Source organism: Setaria italica, chromosome IV (assembly GCF_000263155.2).
Source record: "Setaria italica strain Yugu1 chromosome IV, Setaria_italica_v2.0, whole genome shotgun sequence".
In the NCBI taxonomy this organism is placed as follows: Eukaryota; Viridiplantae; Streptophyta; class Magnoliopsida; order Poales; family Poaceae; genus Setaria; species Setaria italica.
The window spans coordinates 5,647,866-5,673,146 of record NC_028453.1 but is presented as its reverse complement, the minus strand read 5'-3'; the positions used below and the strand labels follow the sequence as shown (position 1 = coordinate 5,673,146).

The window sequence follows — 25,281 nt, the reverse complement described above, 5'->3', positions numbered from 1 at the left end:
CTATTTTGGGACCCTAGGTTCTATGCTTGCCCAGGTAATAGTCCTTGCCGGCGCTGCTCCAAGTTACGGAACCGGTCTCGGGGCCTATACCACTTCGATTTTCCCTGTCAAACTTACCTATGCGATGGTGTGGAGGTGATTTTCTCTGAAGCGTTGACGCCGATGGTGTGGACGTCCCGCGCGCGGTGCCCGCCCGAGGATGCCGCGGCGGCGCGCCGGTTGGCGTCCACGTCGCCGTCAAGGCCGTCCGGAATCCGCGCCCGCCGTGCCCGCTCGAGGACGCCGCGGCGGCGCGCCGGTCCGTGGAACTGGACCTCGCCGCGCTCCGGCGCGTCCTGGGCCACCCGCGCGTCTCGCGGAGGTCGCCGTTCGACGTATTCTCCGAAGATCACGGTAGACGGACTTTCAGCGCGCGCGGTTGTTGTCGCCTGTTATCTTCTATTTGACTGACCTGCAATCGATGGGGAACGGCGGCGGCGGCAACGGATAGGGAGAGGCGACGGCAGCTGCGGATGGGGAGCGGCGGCGAGAACGGGGGGACAGCAATGGGAGGCGGCGGCGGCGGGGGTGGTTGGCGAGAGAGACGGCGGTAGCGAGCTGCGGGGCGGCAACTGAACGGACGCACGACTGAAGACGGGAAAGAATCGGAAAAAAAAAAACCGGAACAGGGGAGAGGAAAAACCGGCGGCGGGGTCAGGACCGGAGGTCCGATTGGGACGCGCGGGTGAGCTCGGGTACGGAATAGCCTATTCCGTACCCTGGGTATTGTATAGTATAGTTATATATATATATATATATATATATATATATATATATATATCCTCTGTGGTCGGCTATAGAATAATTTATTATGTGGCCAGCTTATCCAACGAATCAGAATGGTTACAATAGTTTGAATATTTTACGATAATAATATAATTGACTTACTATTGATATATCTATTAATTTGCTATATATCGGTGTGCCGTAGGAGTTATAGAGTATACTCTACGACCGGAACGTAGAATAGCTACGCATTAGAGCTAAACATTATTTAGCGCGCCGGCGGAGCGCCGCTCACTTCCGACGAATCCCGCGAGCGCACAAGCCTTGAACCAAACCGTAAAATCAGCCACCGTAGGCCTGCTTTTCCCCCCGCAATTTCCTCCCGTCATTCTTCGTTGTTTTTTCCTCGCCAGGCGATTTCCGGCGATGACGGACCGACTCCGTGGATTCGCGACGGCGCCGATGATGCGTCCAATCCAGTTGACGGCAACCCCTGCCCTTCTCTCCGTCATCTCTCCTCTCTCCTGACACAGATCGAGATGAGGAGGAATTTAGGCGGCGGCGCACGGCAGCTGGCAGCGCTCGGTTGCCCCCTTCTCATTGGCGTTGATGTCTTCTCTGGAGGCCAGAGCTTCCGGAGCGTCGCTGCAGCCGTCAGCTCCCACTCACCCTCCTCTGCATCCAGCTGAGGCGCTGGGATGGTGGTGTGGCGGCCACGTGAGCACGGTGATGTACCGGCGAGGCGGAGATTCCCAGAGTTCCCACGACATGGCTACTGCTCCCCTAGATCTCGGCGTTCGAGATCCATCTCGTCACGGGGACAGCGGCGGGCTCTCTTCCAGGCTGCAGCTCCTCCGCTCCCTACCATGCCAAGTTAGTAAAATACTAGTTCTTCCGTGCATGCCAGCTGATTAAACCAAAGGGAAAAAAGTCTCACATCATTTACTTTTGTTTTCTCAAAGGTCTAGTGAGATATGGTATGTCCTGGCAGAGGGATTGCTGCATATTACTTGCTCGATCTGTCTGAATCTAATGGAGCGAACTCATCGGATGCTCTCTAGTGGGGTAGCCAATATTGGGTTGATTTTTTGGAGTTGATTGATATCCATTCTTGTATGTGCTACAGTTAATCTCAAAATTTGGATCTTGCACTGATTAGTTCTTAATTTCTGCAGATAAACAATGCATTCTGCCCATGTTCACTAAAACAAATTTACATAGCCAGGAACTCTGCACCTCTGCAGATTCAAGGTTGGACCCAATTTGTTTACTTGTTTTTAATTAGATCAATTCCCTGCACCTCCTCGTGGAGGATCAGATTTTTCATACTAATTATGTGGTTCTAGAAAAAAAATCTTCTCATAAACTGATCTAGATAAATAGAATTGCTTTCTGTGACTTGTTGTGAATCAGTGAATGAGTTACCCTAGTTTTTTCTTGTGAATTAGAGATATATTTTAGATCCATTGCACTACCATAGTGTGCTGGGGTAATTTTAAACCTCCGTGCTTGTCGCATGCAGTTCATGATTGCTAATTATTTCTCTAATTGCGAATCAGATAAACGCACGAAATGCCATGCATCTTAGCAAAACAAAACAATTGATTAGAGTCAAATTAGAATTATTGATTTCTAGTGCATTGGTTCTGTTGTCATTGGTTATGGGTCTGTGGCTACTGACGGTCCAGAAAAATATCATCTCATATTTGACACAGTAATGTTTTTTTCCTGATTGGTTATGTTACCAGGTTTTCACATTGCATTTTGGCTTCTTGATCTAGAGGACCGTCCAAGTGCTCAAGATATCCACTGCAGCATTCAGCGCATGACTTTGGAGATATGCTGCATTGGAATTGAAGTTGTGATGGATTTTGGCACCATCGCTTATCCTCAGCACCTAACCGCTGCTACCTAGCATTCTGAAATGAACATATCATATGCACTGTTTGATCATCGTGATTTTTGTGATCAGCTTGTGTGCCATATGCTAGATTAAATGATGATTTATGTATAAACAAGTTTGATTCTGCGATATTCAAGTTGCTTGTTACGGTTGTGTTCTTATTATTAATATTACTTTTTTGAGAAAATATAAGTAATTATCTTACCTAGTATTTCTAGGAATAATATTTCATAGACCAAAGGAGTAACCTTGTACAGCAGGGAGTAATTTTCACAAGGAAAAATATTGTAGAGACTAAGGAGTAATCTTGTAGAAGAAGAAATAATAGTTGGGTTTATATATACGAACGGAGCTATTGACCACATGCACAAGCACGACAAATACTCTTTTAGAGATGAAATGAGTAATTATCCATATACAAAAGAATTGTCCATATACAAAAGGAATAATCATTTATGCACCAATGGAGTAATCTTATAGAGTAAGGAATAATTTCCCCTAATTGCTTTATATAATTTTCCAATTTGATCTAATTGGCCACATACATGATGAATACTAGTATTTAGAGACCAAAGGAGTAATATTGTATAGCAAGAAATATTTGTTGGCCATCTACACAAGGAATAATATTTTTGAGACCGGAGGAGTAATTTTGTATAACTAGGAGTAATTTTCCACAACAAATAATATTTTAGAGACTAGTGGAGGGAGTAATCTTGTAGGAGGAGTAATTTCCGATAGTTAGGTTTACATGTAGGAACACAGCAATTGACCACATATACGAGGAATACTCCTTTTTATAAAACAAAGGAGTAATGTTGAAGAAATGGGAATAATTTTTCATAATTGGGTTCATATATTAGAACAGAGTAATTAGCCATGCATACTTGCGTATATTGCTCCCTGAAATCTCTCTCGCTATACTGAATTCTTTCATCATACAAGCATGCATGTCGGTCTTAAACCGCGCCCTGAAATCTCTCTCGCGCACTGTAACCACTTGATTGAACGCAAGATTGAATCCCCTGGTCAATGCCTGCATGTTGCCGGCTGGTCCATGCATCTTTTACTCCCTCATTGCACCATGCCGCATAAAACTACATAGGGAGCTCATGCTTGCATTGTTAAACGAGCTGCATGCGCGCGGCCGGAGAACCTTCCATCCTTATCTCTGCATGTAATTAGTTGGAGCAAATCGAGGATCCCCTCATTCGATTTCCTTGTATTGATTGCATGCATGCTGCCGGTCCGCCACGCCTGAACGCTTCGCCCTGATCTGCTCGAAGCCGGTGCTGCACTCCATGGGCGCCGCCGCCTACGGGCCCGCCCGTCTCATACCTGAAGCGGGACGGGATTCACGGTCCCGCACGGAGGATTTACGGCTGCACGCCCTAGCCGCCGGGGCGCCGCCGGTTGTAATAAGAGAGGAATTACGGATCAGCAGACAAACATGCGGACGGACGGATGAACAGCAGTGCGGCCGATTTTTACTGCTCCGGACAAAAACGGAGTAATTTTGTGACCGGGAGGGTTCGCCGGAGCTCCGGCTGTCGCGTTGAATAGTATTCAACGCGCAGCGTGGCAAATAGATCCATCCAGGCATCTTGTGCATACACATTTATGAATCATAAGTTCAATATTTGGATCAACTATTTTAAACCTGAGTCCTGACGGTGATGTAAATTTGATCATCATTATGGAACTCCCCCGCTAGATTTATTACCTCATACAGAAGAAATTCAGAGAATTGTTCTTTAATTGTCCTGATTTTTTCCATCTCGAGGAGTGCTTCCTTCATATACATCAACTGTGTCATTGGCAAATATTATTATATAGTAGATCAATAGATCTGCACAATTAAAACTAATTTATTGTTAAGAAATTTATGTACTTACTTTGAATTTGTGATCGGTTATACGCTTGGGATCTACAAAGCCATGGATGAACTCACACGTTACGTATCTGCATAAATTATTCTCTCCATTTTGTCTCAAACACCATATATATGGTAAAAGAAGTTATGAAATATTTGTTGTGTTCAAGAAAGTGATACGAGATGTGCTGTTAGACCCGATACTAATACTCACATTAGTACTGGGTCAAAAACCAACCGGTATTAAGTATCAGGGCGAACGGTGAGCCCGCGGGACGAATGGTGAGCCCGCGTGCGGTGAAGACACTGAAGTCGACCCTCTCCACGACGTGGACGCTCACGCTGGTGCTCGCCCTCTTCATCATGAACCTCGTCATGGTCCGTAGCCGCGCCTCGGCGCCCGGGCTCGTTAGACGACTCGTTTAATCCGCCAGACTCTCCATCGATGACCAACTGAACTAACCGAGGGCGTCTGTCCGTTGCAGCGGCAGGAGGGGCCCGGCGGCGGCGGCGCGCCGACGGGCGCGGAGGTGGCCGCCGCGCGGGGCGCGTGCGGGCTGCTGGCGTCGGCGGCGCTGGCGCAGGGGCACGCGTCGTCGTCGCTGGCCAGGTGCCTTCCGGCGCCGGCGTTCGCGGCCTACGCCGACGCCGCGCTCGCGTTCGCCGCCTACAGCGGGTGGCCCGTCCTGCTGATACTCGTGGACGGCGGAGGGAGGGTCCACGGGGAGGTCGCCGTCTACTACTGATTCTTCCTCGCCCTGATGCCCGCCGCGGTTCCCTTGGTCATCGCCGGCGCCATCGCTGGAGATGATGACTAGCTGATGGTAGCTAGTGGTAGGTAGCTTCTCACTGCCGCGCCATGCGCGCGCGTAGTCGATCCGAGTCCAGTGTCAAACCCACGCGCGAATAATGATAACGGTTTGTAGTAGTAGATCACATGATCCAGTAGTACTTCCGTCTGATGAAGTGATGATGTGAGCCAATGTCTGCGTTAGCATGTTAACCCCCATCGTCCTCCTCCATGGCACATCGCTGCCAAGCTTAGCAGGGTTGACTATCAAAATGAACGTAATTAACAAGCTGAGTCCTCTGAATAAAAGAGTCTGTCTACATGCTACTTGGGTGATTTGATGGCTTCCATCACTGTGTGCAACGACATGAACTCATTGACGTTATGCCGATGGGGTCTCACTCTCACCTCCCTAACTTGTGCAAGCATATGCTTTCTGCATTCGACGGGCATCGATCAAGCGGCCGGACACGCGACGCAAGGCACGAGCAAAAAAATGAACCGAAGCAGCGCTCGGGTCTTTGCACTAGCGACTCCGATCCCATCACTACGCATCGATCTCGACCGCGTCCAAGTCCAACCACCACAGCTACTCCACCTACGACAGCGGCCGCGCGAGGCATCAAACGCGAGTGCGCGGCGCGGCCACTCTTGGCACAAATGGATATAGTGAACTAGAAGAGAAGAGGTGGTTTGGTTTTTGCTTTGCAACTTCGGGGGTGCAGCCGCATGAGTCAGACAGAGGTGGGGGGCGGTAATGGAAACTCTTCACCCCGAAGGATTGCCGTCAGCTCGAAACGGCGACGCCAACCTCCGCCCAACCGCACCCACCGGCCGGTCGATGGAAGGAAGCCATTTCGAGCGACGGAGCACCGCGGCCTTTCTCCTGCAGCGTCGCGCGTTCCTGGCCTGTGCCACTGCCAGCCGGTACGGTGCAGCAGCGCGTATAAAACTGCCAGGCACGGGCGCGTACTCCAGCGTTGGTTGCGATCGTGATCGCGCGTGGCGATGGATCATCCAGCTGCTGCTGAGAGCAACGCTGGTACGTGAACACTCTCCTCGGATTATCCTCACTCGTTCGTTACTGCATCGATCGCGTTAGGAACAGTGCCCAGTGGATGAACTGATCGAACTCCACGACGATTCCCTTCCCTTCCTTTTTTTGGCTGTTACCGTACGCACGTGCAGTGCCGCCACCAGGTGCGGTTGCGGTGACCGTGGCCGCGGCGGCGGCGGCGCCAGCGCCGGCGGCGAGAAGGGCAGCAGCACGATGGGCGCTGATGAGGTCGCGGTGCGCGCGCGCGGCGCTGGCGGCGGCCCTCCTCGTACTCGGGTGCACCGCGGCGGCCCTCGCCCTCTTCGCCATGACCCTCCACCCGGCCGACGCCCGCATCCTGGTTCGCTCGCTCGCCATCAAACTGCTCATAGTGTTGCAGGAACTGCACGATCCCCTGCATCAATTTTCTTGTCGCCGCCGGTTGTTTGATCATCATTTGCCGGCCTGTTGCATGCGAACTGACGCAGGGGCGGTGCGCGCCGACGGACGCGGAGGCGGCGGGCCTGCGCGCGGCGTCGGAGCTGCTGCTGCTGGCCGCCTTGGCGCAGGTGCTCGCGGCCGCGGCGGCGCTGCTCCTGCCGTCGGCGCCGGCGGCCGCCTTCTTCGCCTACGCGGTGGGCTGGCTCACCGCGTACCGCGCCATGGACGTCGTCTGGATGCTCGTCGCCTGCCACGGCCGCGTCCACGGCGCGCTCGCCTTCCACTTCTGGTTCCTCTACGCCGTGCTGCTGGCCGCGCTGCTCGCCGGCTGCTTCGTCGCCACCCGTTGAGATCACTAGCTAATAATGCGTTGCCAGGCTCCCACGAAATAATCAGGACTAGACCCTGCAGGATTTGCACTGCTGCTGTGAATTTTTGTTTTCGAATTTCATACGAAATCCTACATTCCGAACGGGGCCTTGCTCCCAAAGATCATCCATGCATCCAGAGCGCACAATTCACAAAGAACAGACTTTACATGAGCACATGACACAAGAAAAAGTTAAAGAGCCACCACACCTGAATCTGAATGCACTTCCCATCACACTAGCATCCCTCCCCATTGACCCCTACACACGCAGCGTCCCCTCCCGGACCATTGGGTAGCGTCAAGAATCCGAGCCGGGGGTGTCGTGCTGCTGCGGCGGGTGCTGCTGGTGCAATGCGAACGAGCTCGACCGCGACACGGGCCGGGAGTAGCTCGACCGCCGGAAGCTCCCGGCGGCGAGCTCGTCGGCGGGGTCGACGCCGCCGTCGCCTAGCTCAGCCTCCCTCTCCCCAGGGATCCTGCACTTCTCCCCGAGGATGATGCCCTTCTTCCACAGCGTGTCCTCCGACTCCACCTTGTGATGGTGGTCCTTGCGCTCCCGCCGGCTCAGCCGTAGCTTGTCCGGGATGTTCATGCTCAGGTTCTTGCTCATGCTCATCGACAGCCGCCGCTTCGACGTCGACGACGGCAGCACCACCGGGTCGATGGCGCCGTGCGTCGCCAGCTCCGGCGACAGCCTGACTACCTCCGCGCCCTCCTCCTCGGCGCCGCCGGCCTCCTGCTGGCTGCCGCCGGAGACGGACCCCGTCCAGGCCGGCTGGTCCGACGCGGCGGCGTCCGGCGGGGTCGCCGCCTTCGGCTTGCGGCCGCACGCCGAGCACATGGACGACGCCAGCGCGACGGTCGCCGCCACGCACACCACGAAGAAGGAGAGCGCAATGGCGTCATGGCCGAAGGCCTGCGCGCCGTCGGGTGGCGGCGGCGGCGCCGGCCACCTTACCATTGTCACCGGCGAGGTACCGGTGGGAGTTATTGGTAAAGCTCTCCGCCGGGAAGGAATGAACGTGGAGATGCTCGTCGGAAGCTTCTATTCCCGCGAGCGCGGGGCAACCTCCCGTTTCCAAATTGGAAACTGGAGAGGGCCGGTTCGGTTTGAGGATGTGTGGCTCTGGGATAATGCTCTGCTCCTTTGTTCTTAAATGGGGCAAGCTAATTTTAGGGAGAAAAGAAAATGTTACGGCAAAAATTTGGACAATGCCTGCCTGTGTAAACCTCCAGCAGCTCAGATGAACTTGACAGTAAAAGATTTAGAGGGTGAACAGCTAGATTATGGGTAGCCAATAATCTAATTTACTGGTAATCTAGTACGGACAATTGTTTTGCAGAGGGTAGCCAATAACGTAATTTTCAATGGTATGGCCAATTGTTTTACAGAGTATCTCACACCAACAACCAGTCTGAACTTTACTAGCCTGGTAATAAACTATCAGTAGTTCGGTAGTTCCCAGTTAAGCTCCAGATTCTAGTTCTCCTAGTGTACAGTGAAAACAACTGAAAAATTGTACACGTTTATGTAGCTAAACTCTCTATCAAAAGATCTGGATGCTACGCTGCGACTTATCTTCCGAAGATCATCTAAAACTTTGCTCCAGGAAAGTGGAAGATGGATGAATTTACTGAACTGATTTGACACTGCTCAGTCTTCAGAGTTCAGTTTTGCTTTTGCCAGATTTTGCAGGCTTCTTCGTCCCTTGCCACCATTTCTTTACCATATTGGAAACCTTATTTACATGCCCTTTCAACTTCTTGCTGGTATCCTTGAACTGTTGCACGACTTGCTGTTTCAAATCTTTCTTTTGAGAACCTTTGTCTTTCAGAACCTTTCCCTGGCACAGGCATGATTAGATGTTAAAACTGGACTGAATATTTTTAGCTCAAATCGTTTGAATCCTTACCAAGTTCTTCGGGAAGTTATCCTCCTCATCCTCATCATCCTCATCATCATCATCTTCAGTACCGAAGTTATTTTTCATCAGATCGTCTCTAGAGTACATCTTCATGCTTGGGGCTCCTGGCATGCCCTGCCATATCAATCAGTGGCACTTTTAGTATCCCGAATCTACTTGGATAAAGCTCTAATAGCAATAGTTAGAATATCCACCTCCATTGATTTCAATATCTTTTCCATCTCGGCATCTTTCGATGGCTTTTTTGCAAATGGTTCTCCAGGGACCCGATCCTGTGAATTTAATGATGAATTGATGATGTCCCAAAAATGAATTTATATCTTGACACTCATGTCCCCAAAATCTCAAAGGCTACTATTTCTCTCTCATCTTGTAGCAAATTTTATACAAGTGAAACATCCAAAAATGGCATGTGACAGGTATACCAAATCATGCCATCCCACCTTCAAACACAGAACATGATATACCTCCCCTGCATAACTTCTTTTTCCTTCCCTTTTAGGAAAAACTTCTTGTAATCACCATATTTGTACCCAAGCAATGTAACATACAATTCCAATTCCATTAAAAACATATAATTCAGAAAACAACTGAATTCACTACAGACAACAAATAAAATCAATTCAATTTGTTTAGACACCGCTCCATATTTTGTATAATCGCTTAACTATATCCAAGGTATTGCCAAACTAAAACAGGTCTTGTCAGCAAGTATTCAACTTATGCTTGGGAAAATAGCAGCTAAAGCTGAAATTATGATAATATCAGGGTATCATGAAAAAAATCATCTAAAAATACACTAACAAGGCACAAAGGGCTCACCTTTGGAACTGGCGGTGGATCCTTAGCACACGCTTTGGATAGATCTTTACAGAGAAATTTCATCAGCTGGTCAACTGAGGGGTTGTTTTTGTACACAAACTCAGCAACATCAGTATCAGCATACCCCATCACCTGCAATGAATTCAATTCAGTAAAACAATGTGACAACTTTAGTAAAAATAGCTCGACGACTTCTGCTTTATGATTAGTAGTGAAACGTTAATATTGATTCACCTCCTGACATGCACGCTCAATGGTCTTGCATTCTGCATTACAATGCCCTTCCTCATCTTGCTCAACAAGCTGCGAAACACTTTTATGTATTAGTACTAGACTCAAACGATACATTTGCATAAATCTCCAAGTTAAACATAAAGCTACATCATTCAGAAGCTCAGAATCATTTAGACCACTTTTATTTGTAACACTGCCTCAAGCGAAAAAGGAAAAAAAAAAGGGGGGGGGTTTGAAATATGAGCTTGAAGCTACTAGTCTGAAAATAGTTTCTATCAGTTATATTCCCTGATAAAGACAAACATAGTTCGCAGTTGGGATCCTACGGTGTTCACAAGGGAAAAATCAAGCCAAGTACTAATATAATGACTTCAATTTTGCAAACATTAGGGAAACATGGAATAAACCACATCGTTCGCATTGAAGTTCACCCATATCAAAGCTGCTGAGTTTGAGATGTCCACTCACACCGAGTTACTTTTAGCCAAAAAACTAAGGCACTTACTGAAAACATACTCATAATGCCACTCAAACTGAGATTTCAACAAGTTTGATGGCTGCTAAGTCGTTTCCAGATGGATTAATTACTAACACTTAATTGCCACTCAAACTACTTAACATGGGCTGCTTGCAATTGAGAATGGTTTGAACATTTGCAGATTTAGCAAACATCAAACATCAACAGGCGTCGAATCCGGCCGCATCAACCTAAATTAACAACAGAGCCAACAGGGAGTGCCAATTTACCTCCAGCTTGTCGCCTTTCTCAACGATATCGATCCGGAGCATCCAGTCCGCCTCCTGCTTCTTCAGGTTGCACACATTCTCCGCGATGTCGATGATCTCGATCTCCGGCACCTGCGCGCACTCCCAATCCCCAAATTCATCAGCACGCCACCCACACACCAACCAGCCAGCTAACCAATCCCACCGCCCGAATCGAGCCAGAGCAGCAGAGTACCTTCTTGGAGGGCGGGAGAGCCTGCTGCTTCTTGGCGACCTGCGCGGAGATCTCGCGCGCGATCCGCTCGCAGACCTGGCACCGGATGTAGGGGATGTCCTCCCGCCTCGCGGCCGTGGCCGGCTTCTTCTGCCCCGCCGCCGCCACAGCCGCGGGGTGCAGGAGGACGGCCGCGAGCGCGACGGCGAGGAGCAAGGCGGCGGCGCGTCTCGCCATCTCCGATGGGCTCTCTGCCTCTCTCTGCTCACTTGTTCGGCTCGCTGGGTGTTCGGCAGCAGGCGGAGGACTTGAAGGTTGCAGCGGTGCGGCGCGTGCCCATGTGGTGGGTGAGTTCTGCGCCGTCCGTTTGGACACGTCATGGGATCGAAGGGTGGGGAACGTGGTTGGGAGGTACGGGCCAATGGGAGGAGACCAGGTCGGATGCATGACGTGGTTCGTGAGAGACCTGCGTTCCGCTACGTGAGCGTGTGACACACACTCGCCCCTTTTTTTTCGAAACTTGAAGGCACACTTGTGTTTGCACGAATCTTTTGGAAAGGTTGTTAAAACGGTAGATTCTAAGCCGAATAGCCGAACAGGAAGTCTTTAGATAAGATATCCAATCAAAAATTATAAACATAAAATCATAGAGACGTTGATTCAATTAGCTAAATAGAGCTTAGCAAAACTTATTAGTGTAGTGTACGCATTTTAATACTTAAAAAAACAGAAAAATATGATGTGTGTACGCAAACATTTTTTTTTGTAAAGGACATAACAAAATATAAGAATGTGTTTGTTGTAGAAAAAAGAATCTAAAAGGTGCATGCAAATTTGTGGAAGGAAGAAGCACACATTACCCCCGACCTCTACCTAAGGGGGCGTTTTCTTCCGGTGACTTATTTTTAGCACGTGTCACATCGAATGTTTAGATACTAATTAGGAGTATTAAACGTAGACTATTTACAAAACTCATTACATAGGTGGAGGCTAAACGGCGAGACGAATCTATTAAGCCTAATTAAGCCTAATTAATCTATCATTAGCAAATGTTTACTGTAGCAACACATTGTCAAATCATGGACTAATTAGGCTTAATAGATTCGTCTCACCGTTCAGCCTCGACGTATGTAATGGGTTTTGTAAATAGTCTACGTTTAATACTCCTAATTAGTATCTAAACATTCGATGTGATAGGTGCTAAAAATAAGTTAGTGGAAAAAAAGAGCCTAAGTCTAAAACTCAACCCTGATCTATTGACACCAAAACAGAGCGTGCACGCCGCCGGTCGCTTTCCCCGCTCGGCGACACCGTCTGCTGCCCGCAACCGCTCATACCATCCGCCCGCGCTAGCTACCGCCGAGCATCGCTGCCTCCATCCTGTATCTGTGTTCAGATTCTGATTTCTGACGGCGTTCTTGATACAAGAAGGAACAAGACTGCAAAACTTCACACTAGCAAGCCAGGAGGTGAACGCTACTACGGTCGCTTCCCTTGTAAACTAGTAATTTGCGCGCGCCCATGCGCGCGGCTAAATTTAAAATTACATGAGATTCGTTTTACGATGAAGCTGATGAGATTAACTACAGATGTAGATGTACATATATTACATAGGTAGTTCACTTGCATGCAGCTGATGAAACTAAGGGGGTGTTTCCTAAACACCCCCTAAAGTTTAATAACCGTCACATCGGATGTTTGATACTAATTAGAAGTATTAGACATAGACTATTTACAAAACTAATTGCACAGATGGAGTCTAATTCGCGAGACGAATCTATTAAGCCCAATTAGTCTATGATTTGACAATATGCTGCTACAGTAAACATGTGCTAATCATGGATTAATTAGGCCCAATAAATTCATCTCGTGAATTAGTATATGGTTCTACAATTAGTTTTATTATTAGCTCATGTTTAGTCCTTCTAATTAGCATCCGAACATCCGATGTGACACTCCTAAAATTTAGTACCTCGTATCCAAACACTCATACATTGCATGCAGCTGCAGGCTGAAGAGTGGTGGTCCATAGGAATGGTCAGGCTACTCGATAGCCTAACATATATGTACACAGCGTAAAGATGGGTAATAATTCAGACCACCTAACAGCTCGCTACATGACATAGGCGCGGTAGCTGATGGGCAAAAGTCATCCCAAAAGCAGTGGAGATTGTAGCAAAACTCTGGAAAAACATCAGATGCAATAGACATTGTTAAACAATAGTACACTAAGGCCTTTGTAGATAAGAGGCAACGGATATGAGGTGCTGACCTTTTTTTTTTTGTTCCTGTGAAAGCGAGAAGCCTTGCATTCTGCACCTTTCTGTTGAGTTTTCTTTCCATTCTCAGATGAAGATCTGTATGTAGCATGTACCAATACAAAGAACTTGATGCTTAGAATTAACATAATAGTTATTGCGGAGAACCTGCAATTGTTGAGGTGCAGAGTATAACCTTTCAGAAGCTGGATCAGATGCTTTGCTGATCCACCAGTAATCTCCTGTTTATCAAGCTTCCTTTTTTTTGTTCCTGATCAGATTCCTAAAATGCAGTGGAATTACAAAATGATAAGGGAAAAGGGGCTCTGCTAATTTAGACTTTCATTTTTTTTTAAAAAAAAAGCACAACATAAACAAATCGGTAAGGTGGTAAAGAAATCACAGCACTCTTATGTTTTTGTTCTTGTTTAAATGTAGGGTTTTGTCTGTTTGTTTACCTGTCCATCTTCAGCAGTATCGTAAGATAAAGTCTTTTTCTAGCTGAATTGTTTTCTGGTGTGTCTGTCAGGTGCCTACACAATATATGAATGAAGCATAAATGAACAAGAACATAGGAATGCAAGTTTTAACTGAGAAGAGGCAGCATATCTTACGGGGAAGGCGCATCCTTGTCTGTGGTCCGAAAGATGGCTGGACTGGATGGAGGTGTCTAAATAACAATAAAATTCTGTGTTAGTTTTCTGCACTGTGCGTGAAAGGGAATGTATTGAAAATTTCATTCTAAAGTTTTAGGATGCTGAACTAACCTGAAGTGATAACGTTGCGTCTGTCTGCGTATAACTCAGTGCATTCTCTGTGGATGTGGATGCAGCAGAACCTCTACGATAGGCTGACTGACGATTGGATGAGCTGGCTCCAACTTGAGGAATTGCTCGTTGTCTGCCATATGAGGCGATGATGGAATTGACCATGTATGACTTGTTGCGGGTGTAATAGCTTTGGTTTGTCATAGTTATCGCAAAAGTGTATTTCTGCGATGCTATTCCTGCTATGTCTGGAGGGAAATCTTCATCGCGCCTTATGGTTCTTATGACAAGATCAACAGATTTGCCAATAATGCGCTGAGCAATTTGACCAAAGCATATCCTTTCTACCTCTGCAGTGCCATCCGTAGCTATAAATAGCAGCTTGTATCTAAGAAAAGGGTGTTTATCAGTCGTTTGTTCCAATGAAACCATCGAAGATGAACAAAATGAATTGTTCATTTTGTAGAGAGATGGCTTACTTGTGTCTGTAGTTAGCACAGTTGCCTTAGTTCTGTTATCTCTTTGTTTGTGTGGGTAGCAGTGAATAAGGTAAAGTGATTTTGCTGAATTCAGAACATGTGGTACTTTCAGTTATGACCTCTTTGGTGAGCTGGGATGCAAGGAGCCACTTTCTATGTTGCTAGGAAACTTTTATAGTCCTGATTTTTTTTGGTATCGTCATCGACTTTCTGCTTTTGCAAGAAAAAGGGAGAAAGTCAAATATGAAGACATGTTAGATGGTGACAGTGTAGGAATAGAGGCATTTATTTATTTTTTCTTTACCTGGTTGCCATCAATTGTTTTCCCGGTAATAATCTCTTCCACGCTGAAGAATCTTCCGGTGTGTCAGGTTCCCTGTTCAAAGTAATATTCACATTATTAGTCCATAAAGGAAAAGTCTACTTGACTAATGTGTTTTTATCCTACAAAGGCGACACATCTTTGCTAGCAACTTCGACAGTGTATGGAGTAGCTGGAGGTGTCTGGAGAGTTTTAGAACCAAGTTAGATGGAAAGGAATTTGATGCAATAGTAATCAGCTAACATAATTGAGTTGGAGAAGTATAATTACATAGCGTGGTGAAGGTGTGTTTGAAGATGGTAGGGATAGAGTGCTAGGAATTTTGTTGTGTAACCAGGCTGTTGCTAGAGGCCTAGAACCATGAAGAGAGGTACCTGCATTGCTTCGAAGTTGTGGGATTGCTCGCTGATTACCATAACCAGTAATAACAGAGGTAATCAAATATGTTCACAAATAGATCAAGTGAACGAATCCAATGTACAACATACCTGAAGCAAAGCTAAAGCTTCCAGCAATCACCATTTTAGCAAATGCATCTTGCAGCTCAAGTCCACTCTCCTGACCAAAACCCATAACTCCCAATTCAGGCTATAGAAGTGAAATAATAGAAGGGAACAAAACCAAAGGAAAGGACAAAAATGTAATAACAAAAATAAATATCCTTGAACAACATTTGGCCATCTCCTAAGATACAGGTTTGAAAACCTGAACACCAAAAGAGCAGCTTCTTCAACCGTTAGTTTGGAAGCCAAATGTCATGGAAACGACAAGAAGATACATCAACCAATGAGGCAAATATGCAGGGAACAAAATCTTAGTGTAAACTTTTAATACAACCTAGAAGATTAATGCTGTAATAACAAAACATTTCAGGAACTAAAACGCTTACATAAAATTGCAGCCATAGTAAACACCAGGATGCCATGTTGTGCATGGTCCCTTGTTAAATCAAATACCTTCAGGAAAATAGCACCCATATTTGACATTAGAAGCACTATTAAATTCAATATGTAAAGGTACCGTAGAGCCTCAAGGCAGACCCAATTCATTAAACAGATGGAAATAGGAGAGTAATAACTTCCTATCTTGACCTGAACTCAGAGACGATCTGATTTTCTACCTTGAAAAATAGTCCATGATTTTGTTGGCGTGCACACAGGCATGGTAGAAACCTATAAATGTACAAAGATGATGGTGAATGTGGGTGGAAATTACAGCAAAGGGCAAACATTTATCTACAAATTGAAAAGAATAAGTATAACCAAATCATGAAGAACCCCATATCTAAAAAGGTGTTGTTCAAGTTAGACATGTAGTTCAGGTGCTAATAATTTTGTTTCTACATTATATATTTTATTGAAAAGGCAACAACGAAAAGGTCAGTCCAAAGAGGTAAGTCCTGGAGATATAGGGCACGTTTGGATCCTCAGCTCCATCTTGCCTTGCGTTGCTGGGCAAACTAGCCTTGCCTAGCAAGGTTCGATCCAGCAAGGTGGTGGTTTGGTTCATTTGCCTGACTTAGCAAGATTACTTGGCTAGTTGTTTGGTTACTTTGCTAAAAACTTGCTTTTGCTGGCAAGGTTGATGGTCTAATTGTTTGGTACTCTAGCTCGTAATGATCATCTCACCACTTTTCCTTACAGGTGAGATTACCTCCATCCATCTAATTCAACAAATGGTTTGAAAAATTTGCAAATCGTGCATCATACCAAGGCAAAGAAACATACCACTTGCATATTTTCAATTGAACAAGACAACTAGAGAACCATCAACACAATCTGGCATATGTCATACAACTAAATTACACTGGTGCCATATATAGTTTCATAATGGCCATATACAGGATGCCGCATATAGTTTCATACGGCCAAAATATACAGCATGCCGCGCATAACTTCTTACAGCCAAAATATACACACTATGCCATTTTCATTTTCAAAGTGCCAAAATATACAGCATGTCATAGGTCCATACTACATGCCAAAAGCAAAAACCAGTAAGTCACTACCGTGAGCACTAACCAAAGTCATATGAGAAGAGCTTAAGGCATAGGATAGCGGTCCATAACCCACCGTGCCACCCACTGTTTGATGCTTTCCTCTGGCCGCCCCTTCAACATGCTAGCAATCCTAACATTTTCAGCAAGGTAAGTCTGCAGATCAAGGTGCACTAGCAGAGGATACTCCTCCATGTTGTCAATGATCTTGTAAATGCCCTCATTTGGATCAGTAACATGAGTGAAGCGCATTGTCTCAGACATGTTGTTCATAGCACCGGTGACATCTTGAACCATGGCGTAATCATGCTTGGCTCGCTTCCCTTTCTTCTCTTTGTTATCTTCAGCCCGACGCTTGGAACCAACAGAGTGAGGGCTATCATAATCTGGGAGAGTATCAAAATCGTAGTGCTTTGAAGGATCATTATTTGGATCAACTTGATCTTGGCCTTGTCTTCCATTTCCAGTGATATCATCATCTTGTCTTGGTGGGCAATCAAAAGGTGTTTGAAGAACACTAAACTCTCCAGTAGCATGTTTTCCTGTGAAGACAAACTCCATCTCATCATAGAATGGGATTGGAACATTGTAGTACTTGGCTCTCTTATCATTATTCTGCATTAGAAATAGAACGTAGTATTTTATTAGTTACCAGTGTGTAAGAAAAGACCTGTATGTAACAAAAAAATTTAGACATGAAGACTTACAGATTTCATCTTCACAACCTCTATTTCATCATGGATTATCTTTTTCTGCACTTCATCAAAACTAGCACCACTTACAGACTTTGCATCCATGATCACCTTCCATTCACCCTTGAGTTTGTGGTACTTGTTGTAAACTTGTCTCGCTGTGAAGTTAGAACCATATTTTTCATTGATTCTTCGAGCACAATCCTCATGATGTACCTCCCTTAGAACTAGGGCATTTCCACACTCCTTAATTTTCTCTTTGAAATACAGAAGGAGATCTTCCACTTCCTGGGGTTGCCATATCACACTATTTCCAGTCATCCCCTACACATGAAAACTCAAAATTTGCATGATTATTAGGAACAATATTGCAACACAAATGAATTCATGTTACAGCCCAGAGAAGACAAACATTAGTCTAAAAACAAGTACAACTCAAAATAGCACCACAATAATAGTCTAGAAGTGGTGATACATTAAAGACAAATGAATAATCTTACAACCCAGACCAGACAGACATCAAGCATCATCTCTAATAATTGAGTGCCTATTTTCAAACATCCTATTTGCAATGACATCCCTAAGCTGAGTCATCTGCCTTTGTTCTGCTCTAGTGTCTTGACGAAAACGATTGGAACGAGGATATAGCCGTCTCCATAATTCCTCAGAGTATACAAACTGATTAGCTCCCCCATTTTGCAGAATCCAATTGTGAAGTATGCAGCACGCTATGACAACTCTAACTTGTGTAGGAAAAGGGTAGTATGGTTTATTCATGAGGATCTTGAATCGGTTCTTCAAAGTACCAAATGCTCTCTCAACTGTGGTGCGCAAAGAAGAGTGTCGCAAGTTGAAAAGTTCTTGTGGGGTTTGGGGTCTATTGCTGATCCACTCGCGTAAATGGTAACGAACTTGACGATATGGAGGTAAAAAACCCGGCATTGCTGCATATCCAGCATCCGCAAGATAGTACTTACCTAACATAAGTATAAAATTGTCAAGCCACGTGCTTTGTTGTATTATATATATATATATATAGGCCTCCGCTATTTGGTACCCAGGGTACAGAATAGCCTATTCTGTACCCCAGCCCCCCACCGACCCAGCGCGCGCCTGGCTTCCGCCCGCCAGCCGCGTCTCCCGACGGTTTTTGGTTTCTCTCGCGTGCGCTAGCGTCCGATAACAGAGAGCAGATTGCAGGTCAGTCAAATAGAAGATAACAGGCGACAACAACCGCGCGCGCTGAAAGTCCGTCTACCGTGATCTTCGGAGAATACGTCGAACGGCGACCTCCGCGAGACGCGCGGGTGGCCCAGGACGCGCCGGAGCGCGGCGAGGTCCAGTTCCACGGACCGGCGCGCCGCCGCGGCGTCCTCGAGCGGGCACGGCGGGCGCGGATTCCGGACGGCCTTGACGGCGACGTGGACGCCAACCGGCGCGCCGCCGCGGCATCCTCGGGCGGGCACCGCGCGCGGGACGTCCACACCATCGGCGTCAACGCTTCAGAGAAAATCACCTCCACACCATCGCATAGGTAAGTTTGACAGGGAAAATCGAAGTGGTATAGGCCCCGAGACCGGTTCCGTAACTTGGAGCAGCGCCGGCAAGGACTATTACCTGGGCAAGCATAGAACCTAGGGTCCCAAAATAGAGAGCACTAAGAGCCCAAATCGGAGGGGAAATCGGCATAGATAGGACCGGTGTAGCATGGAGAGCAGCACGGGAGTGCCCGGTGGAAATTTCCACCGTTGCTAGAGGTGGATTTGGAGGCGGCGGCACCAGCAGCTGTAGAACAGAGGGGTGAGGAATGAAGTAGAGGTAGGAGAGCTGTTGCCTGTGCTGTGCCCTGTGCGTGTGCAGGTCCAGGGAAGAGAGAGGCACCAGAGTTTATAACATTGAGGCTTTTCTTCATTTTAGCTTCTTTTGCTAAAGCAGTCACTGACAAATTTTTTTTGTTAAAAGGGACCTAAAATCTTAAAAAGTTCTAGTAATACGATGCACAAGTAATAAATAGGACTTCATTGTTCAGATTGTGATGCTGAAGTAGTTCTGCTTCGTACAAGGAGATGAATGGGGACATATACCTGTTCAAACTATCAGTCCAATAGCTGACAGTGCCTGGCTTCGAGTCATTAACTTTTGCCTTCTTCAAGCTACCTTGTGATATGCAATGTGTTATTACCTTTCAGACCACCTTGCCCGTGATGGGTTGTCGGAGGATATTGTTTGAAGAAGCAGGGCCGTCCGGGCCGAGTAGGGACTCTGCGGATAGCCCTTCACCGAAAAGGCTGGAGATTAACGACATGAGAGTCGCCGTCGACGTGAGAAGTACAGAAGTGCCGGAAAGGTCACCGCGACGATCTGAACCGCCCCAGCCGGGCGAACGAGACACTATTGACTCTTGCATCAAAGTTCCGGAGATGATGGAGAGCTCCAGCACTAGATTTCGAACTCCGCCCACACAGATAGGTTGCCAGCAAGGGAGTAATGAGGATGAAACCAATACAACGGGAAGACAGGGTGTTGTGTTCTTGCCTCCGGATACTTTGGACGCAAACCAGATGATTGCTTCTGAAGAAGAAATTCCACCACAAACACACGTAAGTGATGCATGATAAATCTTTGTTTGAATTGTTCAAAGCAGTTACATGGTCAGTTAAATAGCACAAATGCATGAGAGTAGTCAGTGAACCAATATATTATGTCATATCTGTAAGGCTGTGATGATAATTGAATTTTCTACGCAAATATTGGTTCATATGGGGGTGCATTAGTATATCATGTTAATTGAAATTAATGTTATTTGAAGCAGAATGAAAGCATGGATCCAAATATGATTCCCAGAGAAGGGATGTCATTCCACACGGAAGCTGAAGCAAAGGCGTTCTACATGAGATATGCACAACTGGCCGGGTTCGGCGTGAAAATGTGCAACAAGAAAAAATTCTCTAGAGTGATGAGGTGTAGCTGTGAAGGAAAAGGAGATTTTTATAAAGGTGATGAGGCTCTGCGAGTACGGAACAAGACAACAATGAAGACGAAGTGCAAAGCTCATCTGAAGTTTACGAGAGTGTATGACAGTGAAGGAAACGAAGTAGATATGATTATAGAAAATGCAAACCTATTTCACAACCACCTGTTGCATACGCCTTTGAAAACCAAGAAAATGAGGTCACACAAGAGCACGGAACCAGTACTTTATCAAATAATTGATGAATTGCAGGAAGCCGGTGTGAGTACGCAAAGTATAAAGAATGTATTGCAAAATATGCATGGGGGTGCAGAGCTTGTTCCGATAACATCGCGGGACATAGAAAACAGGTAAAAGAACGTCACACAGTTTGTTATTCTTGAATAGTAAGGTTCATGCCAAGCTAAAGTATATGATCATTGCTGTCGTTAATGAAATGTACTTAAAATTTAGAAGGATAAAATGTTGAGGTTTTTTTAATCTGTTTTATAGGAAGGCCACTAATGTACGGGAAGAACACGCAGATGACATAAACAAGCTTATTGAATTCTTCAAGGATTGTGAGGCTCAAAACCCGCAGTTCCGATGGGAACCAAAGCTGGACTCTGAAGGTGTTATACACAGCTTATTCTGGAGTCATGCAAGCATGCAGGGCGATTATGCAGATTTTGGTGATGCAATGAGCTTTGACACAACTCATAAGACTAACATTTATGAGAAGCCACTAGCAATGTTTGTTGGATCAAACCACCATCTGCAGAATACATTGTTTGGATGTGCATTGGTAGGAGATGAAACAGCGGAAACTTTTGAATGGGTGTTCAAAGCATTCAAAAAGTGCATGGGACAAAGTAGAACAAGGTGTATCCTCACAGGTAATATGTTCATCATTAATGTTTATGATAAAAATATTTGATACATGAACATATACAGCAATTTAGAGCAATTAAAGAACTAACAATGATGAATTTGCATCTTGTGATAGACCAAGACCAGGCAATGGGAGTGGCGATTGCCAAAGAGTTCCCAGGGGTTGTTCATAAGATTTGCAGATGGCATGTGGTGAACAAGCACATGCCACATCTAACCAACCTCTTTGGGATGTATGCGAAGAAAAATTTCAAGGACAAATTTTATTCTGTGCTAAACCACCCACTCACCCCTGTGGAGTTTGAGGCCGCTTGGCAGGAACTATTGGATGAGTTCGACCTACAAAAGGATGGCACTTTAGATAGCCTTTACTGCCAGCGACAACTGTATGTGCCGGCATATTTCAAAGACCAATATTGTGGCCGGATGGCATCGACACAGAGAAGCGAGAGCTCAAATTTTGTCATGAAGAAGTGTTTTGTTAACAAGCACACGGCTTTGCACAGGTTCGCCAAAAAAATGCTTGACTTCATGCATTCACGTAAGATGAAGGAGTCTGAAGAGTCGTACCATGGAACGGTAATGTAACCAGCGTATCAATTCATATTTATGGAGTTCGTGTATAAACACCATTTCCCTTAACTAACTGTTGCTCTTGTACTGTGACAGAGCAAAAGGCTCACAAGAAGCAAGTGGCCATTTGAAATACAGGTTTCAAGAATTTATACTAGAAATGTTTTCAAAGACTTTGAAAAGAAGATGATCGATTGCACGGCTTACGATATAGAAGACAATCCAATAGAGGGTGAAACATGCTATCTGGTAACTCACACAAATAGGTCTTCTAAACTATCTCGGGGGCAGCACCAGTTCAAAGTCCGTGCAAACAAAGAAAATGGTGAGTTTCATTGCGAGTGCAAGGAGTGGCAGCATACAGGTACATGATAAAACTGTTACAAAATTTATAGCGTACATCCCAATTTCTTATTAACAGTACATATACTCTCTTGGTTGTTTAGGTTTGTTCTGCGTGCACTTGTTGAGAGCCTTCATGAGAATCCAGCTAAATAGTATACCACAACATTACATTCTCCGTAGATACACAAAATATGCACAGCAAGAGTTGGGATTCGACAGGAATGACAAGCTCCTAGTTGGGGCTGATGGAGTCACACAGTTGTACAGAATCAAAGATCTAACGTCCCTAGCAATGGCTGCAGTCAGGTCTGGGAGCATGTCGCGCGCTGCGCACATTAGAACGAGAGAGGTGTTGGCAAAGCTTGACAAAGATAACAAAGAAATACCCCCTGACATCGGGCCAAGCACAACAAACATGCACCAAGAATCACCAGGAGAGGTAAAAAATCTAAAATGTTGCATGAAGTGGATGTTGCATGGCAAGGCACTTAACCGCATACATCTGGGTTTGATTTTGCAGGAGTTATCAGATTGTAGTGAAAGTGATGATGGCTATAGTGACAACACAAATGATGAACAATTGGCGAAAAGGGTTACCCAGGTAGGCTTGTATCATGATACAGGTGTATGCAAGTTAACACACTGGGAAAATAGATTTTCACAATAACAATGATGCAATGTGAAGCAGGAATTGGGACAAGCGAACGTGGATGGAAATGAAGCCAGGGAGAGTATAAAGGGGAAAATGGTTCTTGCAACAAATCTGGTATGATTTGTGATGGAAGTATTTTAAATACAGGAAAGACACAAGTTAAATTGAATATCAGCAAGAAATATTAAAAGAGATGTGGTAATTGTATTACAGGATGCTTTTGGCGGAGAATTTGTGCGAACGAGGTTGTGCTAACCAACCAAAAAGACATGACAACTAAAGATGCAAGAGTGCATGAAGGATGTGCACCCCACAGTGGCGAGGTTAGAAAAATGAGTTTGGAAAAAATTAATGCCATCACCATTGTTGCATTGAATTTAAAGTTTGTGCAATAATCTTTGCAGTATCATGCCAATGATGATAGACTGATCAGCCGAGTCCCACCTACGAGATCCAAGACTAAAGGGCGGAGCATACCACCATCTGAAAAGAAGGAAATTACGCTGGGAGCCAAAGGTGTGAAAAAGGGCACAAGGAAATGCAGTATTTGTGGGTACTACGCAACACATAACGCGAGAACATGTCCCAAACTCCAGCATAACAAAGAGCGCTTGGAAGTATTGAAGAACAGAATGAGAGGCAGGCCACGAGGAGCACAGCATAAGAGAAGTACCAGCCAGCATGATAGTGGAGGAGAAGAGCATAACATAGGGCGACAGCAGGACACAAAGAAGTGTAAAGAAAATAAATATATTGATTACGAGAGCAATGACGAGCAGTTTAGGGACACGGATATGGAAGGGTGAGGACCAGATACGCGTTGTACATAAATTTAAATATTTTTTGTCAACAGTGTATTCCAGTCTTTGTTGTCTACACATTTAAATAATTCAATGTTATCCGTAAGGGTATCATGACAACTACTCAGCTAGGTAATGTTTGTTTGTTTGGTTCGGACAAGGTTTTGTTTTTATTTTTCGGTGTGTTTGTATGTGTGTGATGATTTATGAATGTAACCAGACTAAAGTAGAAAAAAGGAAGCTCCAACTGAATCCTTGAAAAAAAAATATCTGTGTGTCCTTCTCAACGTCCTCGCAACCACCAAGTGCGATTGAGTGTGTGAACGAGAAGAAGTCAAGTAAGGATGCAAGAGAAAAAAACGGATCGACGATTTGAGGCCTCGGCCAAACTCTATGCAGTGCAGGTTAAATTGAACCTTCAAGAAGCTTGCAAAAGGCTTGGTCTGTGATCACCAGTGGATATGCACCATGCAGCACGGAGACTATGGGAAGTTTTTTTCATGCACATGCAATGGAATGCAATCTCTGAAACCGTGCATGCATGGTGATTAAGGAAAGGCTGTAAATGGGTGGAACAAAAATCATTGGTATGACTCCGTGCATGCATGCCTTAATAGAAGAAGCTGTTAGTAGTGAACAAAAGATTGTGAGGCTAGCCGCATTCATTGCATGCCTAGCATGCCTTAAACCCCGCTTAAGTGTTGACCTAGATTAAATAGTTTTTGCGGGATTCGTCCGGTGCTCATTGTATATAAAAGGGCATTGGATGTCTCTGTAATATATAGGGAACATTGCCAGTAGTATTTCCTCTGAGCACGCCTCCGTGTGCAACGATGCCTAAACGCAGAGACATGTCCTTTGAAGATTACTGGGAACATTATCGGCAACGAGCGGTCTTGAAGGATGTTCCAGACATCTGTGAAAGTAGTGTAACAACAAAAGAAGAAGGCGGCAAAGGAAAGGTAATCATTAAGAAAGAGAATAAGGTAAGGTGTATTTACTCGGAATAATATTTTTGTTCAGAAATTTTATTTACTAGATGTCACATATTTAATTATCAAATGTATCATTGAATAGGAAGTGGCAACGCCGATAGAAAAACAGACTTCGTTCCAAAAGGAACACGACAAATTTATGAGCGATATAGTATTTGAGGAGATGTGCCTTGTGGAAGGGGAGCTTCCGGACAAACTAGCGAGGAATGGGACAACAGAAGGCGAGATTAGCACGGTAAGTTTTGAGTATTTGAAAAGAATATGAAAGACAATAGAAAAAGATTATTATATTGAAGTATTATCATAGTGTGGTATAATACATTTGCAGAATGGGGAGAACACGGAGGAGGAGGTTTCCAGCAAGATTAGAGGGTGAAAAACAACATCAAGGAAGCCAAGTAGCGATTAAATAATTTACTTAATAATCGAGTACAGAAAATGATTTTTGTAATAAGAGTAATA

The 25,281-nt window shown here is 45.5% G+C and overlaps 5 protein-coding genes and 2 long non-coding RNA genes across 11 annotated transcripts in view; 2 read left to right on the top strand and 5 right to left on the bottom strand.

Moving 5' to 3' along the window:
• The first annotated feature begins 994 nt into the window (after positions 1-994).
• Positions 995-2,799, top strand: LOC105914280. 5 transcript variants are annotated; one of them, XM_012845418.2, is made up of 4 exons: positions 995-1,101; positions 1,179-1,638; positions 1,941-2,016; positions 2,514-2,799. In XM_012845418.2, the coding sequence occupies exons 2-4, from the start codon at positions 1,375-1,377 to the stop codon at positions 2,678-2,680; spliced, it is 507 nt and encodes a 168-aa protein (XP_012700872.1). In that variant the 5' UTR covers positions 995-1,101; positions 1,179-1,374; the 3' UTR covers positions 2,681-2,799. The 5 variants fall into 5 exon arrangements, 3 of the variants coding, with proteins under 3 accessions (XP_012700872.1, XP_012700873.1, XP_022681536.1); XR_001163845.2 differs by adding an exon at positions 1,728-1,830 and having other exon boundaries at positions 1,005-1,638; XR_001163844.2 differs by adding an exon at positions 1,728-1,844 and having other exon boundaries at positions 1,005-1,638.
• Positions 2,800-7,280: 4,481 nt separating this feature from the next.
• On the bottom strand, positions 7,281-8,226 carry LOC101758524. Its single transcript, XM_004966697.2, has one exon. The coding sequence runs from the start codon at positions 8,137-8,139 to the stop codon at positions 7,477-7,479; it is 663 nt and encodes a 220-aa protein (XP_004966754.1). The 5' UTR covers positions 8,140-8,226; the 3' UTR covers positions 7,281-7,476.
• Positions 8,227-8,463: 237 nt separating this feature from the next.
• On the bottom strand, positions 8,464-11,391 carry LOC101784173. The gene is made up of 7 exons (XM_004964783.4): positions 11,121-11,391; positions 10,907-11,017; positions 10,160-10,228; positions 9,926-10,057; positions 9,298-9,375; positions 9,092-9,217; positions 8,464-9,022 (listed from the first exon to the last, which is right to left on the bottom strand). The coding sequence occupies exons 1-7, from the start codon at positions 11,334-11,336 to the stop codon at positions 8,840-8,842; spliced, it is 915 nt and encodes a 304-aa protein (XP_004964840.1). The 5' UTR covers positions 11,337-11,391; the 3' UTR covers positions 8,464-8,839.
• A 1,974-nt stretch (positions 11,392-13,365) lies between these two features.
• LOC101783909 lies at positions 13,366-14,816 on the bottom strand. The gene is made up of 6 exons (XR_002677193.1): positions 14,604-14,816; positions 14,125-14,512; positions 13,972-14,027; positions 13,816-13,890; positions 13,554-13,640; positions 13,366-13,456 (listed from the first exon to the last, which is right to left on the bottom strand). It is a non-coding gene; the product is annotated as an uncharacterized LOC101783909 (long non-coding RNA).
• A 1,958-nt stretch (positions 14,817-16,774) lies between these two features.
• The window catches only part of LOC101783510, a 23,429-nt gene continuing 14,922 nt past the window's right edge, over positions 16,775-25,281 (bottom strand). The window contains exons 2-3 of the mRNA XM_004964782.1: positions 17,629-17,937; positions 16,775-17,536 (exon numbers count right to left, since the gene is read on the bottom strand). Of these exons, the coding sequence (XP_004964839.1) occupies positions 16,967-17,536; positions 17,629-17,934 (876 nt within the window). The 5' untranslated portion in view covers positions 17,935-17,937 and the 3' untranslated portion in view covers positions 16,775-16,966. The remainder of the gene's footprint in view (positions 17,537-17,628; positions 17,938-25,281) is intronic.
• LOC111257105 overlaps positions 17,994-25,281 on the bottom strand; it is a 22,176-nt gene continuing 14,888 nt past the window's right edge. Inside the window, exon 2 of the mRNA XM_022826184.1 lies at positions 17,994-18,590. Coding sequence (XP_022681919.1) covers positions 18,133-18,590 — 458 coding nt within the window. The 3' untranslated portion in view covers positions 17,994-18,132. The remainder of the gene's footprint in view (positions 18,591-25,281) is intronic.
• On the top strand, positions 24,733-25,211 carry LOC105914282. The gene is made up of 3 exons (XR_001163848.1): positions 24,733-24,810; positions 24,902-25,054; positions 25,148-25,211. It is a non-coding gene; the product is annotated as an uncharacterized LOC105914282 (long non-coding RNA).